Source organism: Lampetra fluviatilis, chromosome 58 (assembly GCF_964198595.1).
Source record: "Lampetra fluviatilis chromosome 58, kcLamFluv1.1, whole genome shotgun sequence".
Lineage (NCBI taxonomy): Eukaryota > Metazoa > Chordata > Hyperoartia > Petromyzontiformes > Petromyzontidae > Lampetra > Lampetra fluviatilis.
In genome coordinates, this window is record NC_136332.1 from 776,735 (window position 1) to 778,980 (window position 2,246).

The 2,246-nt window shown below is 46.6% G+C and overlaps 1 protein-coding gene across 1 annotated transcript; it reads right to left on the minus strand.

The window, feature by feature from the left end:
- Positions 1–352: 352 nt before the first annotated feature.
- On the minus strand, positions 353–1,318 carry LOC144950512 (olfactory receptor 5H19-like). Its single transcript, XM_078880650.1, has one exon. The coding sequence runs from the start codon at positions 1,316–1,318 to the stop codon at positions 353–355; it is 966 nt and encodes a 321-aa protein (XP_078736776.1).
- Positions 1,319–2,246: the final 928 nt, after the last annotated feature.

Below are 2,246 nucleotides of genomic sequence, written 5' to 3' on the forward strand. Positions count from 1 at the left end.
GTTTGCTGGGTTCGTTAAGATTACAGCCTCTCTACACCTTTTTTTCTAAGTGCACACTCCCCTACACGAGCAGCACAGCAGCACTGCTTTGCATGCTCTCTCCATTTACCTCCCCACTTTCCTGCTGTCCACACTATTCTTTCCACCAATCTAGTTTAAAGCTTCTCATTGTGTGAATAAGCAATTTACTTGTCAAGGAAACAAAACTGAAAGAGTTGTCAGTTTCTTACGCATTGACGCCCACTCAACTGAAGTTAAAAGCCTTTCAAATTCATGGAATTTATTTACCCCACGTCAGGAAATATCTGTGCACGTCGATGTGTGTGTTATTTCATTTAACACGATTGCAGTTTTAAAGCTGCGACAGAATTCCCGTGAAATACTTTGCCAAACTTTGTCGGATTTCCACCATGCGCAGACCATAGATAATGGGATTGAGGACTGGGGGGAATATGTAGTAGAAGGAGCTGAATGCAGAGCGCATGAGGGCTGGAATCACCTCCTGATGCTTCAGACGCTGGTGGAAAATCATGAACAATAGGAATACGTAAAAGATGGAGAGTACGAAGAAGTGAGTTATGCACGTGTAAATGGCCTTCTTCTGACTTTTGCGCAGACTGGAGTTTTGACAGTCGTACAGGATGCGGCTGTACGTGTATAAAATGGTGCACACAGATGTGATGCTTCCGATCCCCGTGATGATGGAGCTGTAAATTATGTTGATGGTGATATCTTCGCACCCAATATTACTCAGCGATAAGCAGTCACAGTTTGGCATCACAATTATCCTTGGCCTACAGAACGTGAGACGGCTGATTAGAATCAGGTCTCCTGTCAGCAACAAGACTGATATCACTGCGGAAAAAATGCACATAAGCATCGCCTTTCTGGAGGTGATCAGCATGCTGTAACGCAGCGGGTGGCAGATAGCAAAGAATCGGTCCACGGCCATGAAGGTGAGGATAAAGCATTCGCTCATGCTGGTCACGTGCAGGAAGAACATCTGTGCGATGCAGTTGGTGATGGAGATGTAGCCAGACGACAGGAGGTTGTGCATGATCTGAGGCAGCGTGATGGTGCTCGCGCACATGCTATTTAGCGAGAGGCTCGCGATGAAGATGTACATGGGCTTGTGCAGCTGCGACTCGTGCGCGATGGACACGAACAGCAGCAGGTTCCCCAGCACGGCCACCGCGTAAATCACAAGGAGCGCCACAAAAGCCACGGGCTTTATTTCCTCGTGACCTTGGAAGTGATCCATCACGATAAACACCCCCGGGGGTGCTGGCTGATAGATTTCCGTGGAGTTTGTATCCATGTGGGAGCTGGAAATAACAAGTGAAAACAGCAGTTATTTTGTGGGGTACTTTTTGTCACGAACGTTACATTTTTTCTGGACAGTGTTTAAACGTGTGTCAATCAGCTTGGTCTAAATATGGGCGCAGTTCAGCAAGTAGGCTTTTAAGTAGGCAATGTTTGTTGTTTTTTGTTCCTCATACTTGATGCATTGTGCCTCGCACTCTCACGTGCTGCCTTTACGCGGTCCCATCTTGGATCGCTTCGAACATCCTCCAGCTAAAACATTGCCAAAAATGAGGCGTTCCTCTTCAGCAAAAATATCAATTTCAGCAAAGATTAAAGTTTGGGCGTGCACCCCCTCAACTCCGACATTACGCTGTCGACGAGTATTGCCAGACTATGGAGTTCTCTTTCTACATCTCTTAACTGTCAATCTACGGCATTATCTCCAGAAGCCGCCCTTTTCTTACCCTCACTGCTGGAGAGATCCTCATCCTCAAATTCCAATCCCTCATCCATGTTTTCGTCACATCCCAATCTCCATCCATCTATGGCCACCCCGTATCCCTCATAATGAATAAAAATGCCACAGTTAGGCATCCCATTCCAATCCAAATCCAGGTCAACTTTAATTTCGCCTTCACAATCTTAAAGATTCTCCATGGAATCACTCGTTCCTACCCCTCTTCTCGTTTCACTACACTCTCCTCCACGCACTGTACTACCTCTACCCTCTAACCTCACTCGATTCTTTGCCACGCAGTCTCATACCGCTTCCCTTCTAATCTCACTCTACTCCCCTCCACGTACTCTCTCCACTCCAGCAACAAAGTATGTTTTTCTGTCAAAGACTCCAGGCAACCTTCCGATATAGGGAGGTTGCTCATTCCCCTTTGCTTGCCACCATCATCCAGGCTGTTCATTTATTGTCCCTGTTAAATTCCAGG

Bases quoted from the DNA above. Each gene is read 5' to 3' on its own strand.
- LOC144950512 (XM_078880650.1), bottom strand. From the start codon at position 1,318: ATGGATACAAACTCCACGGAAATCTATCAGCCAGCACCCCCGGGGGTG.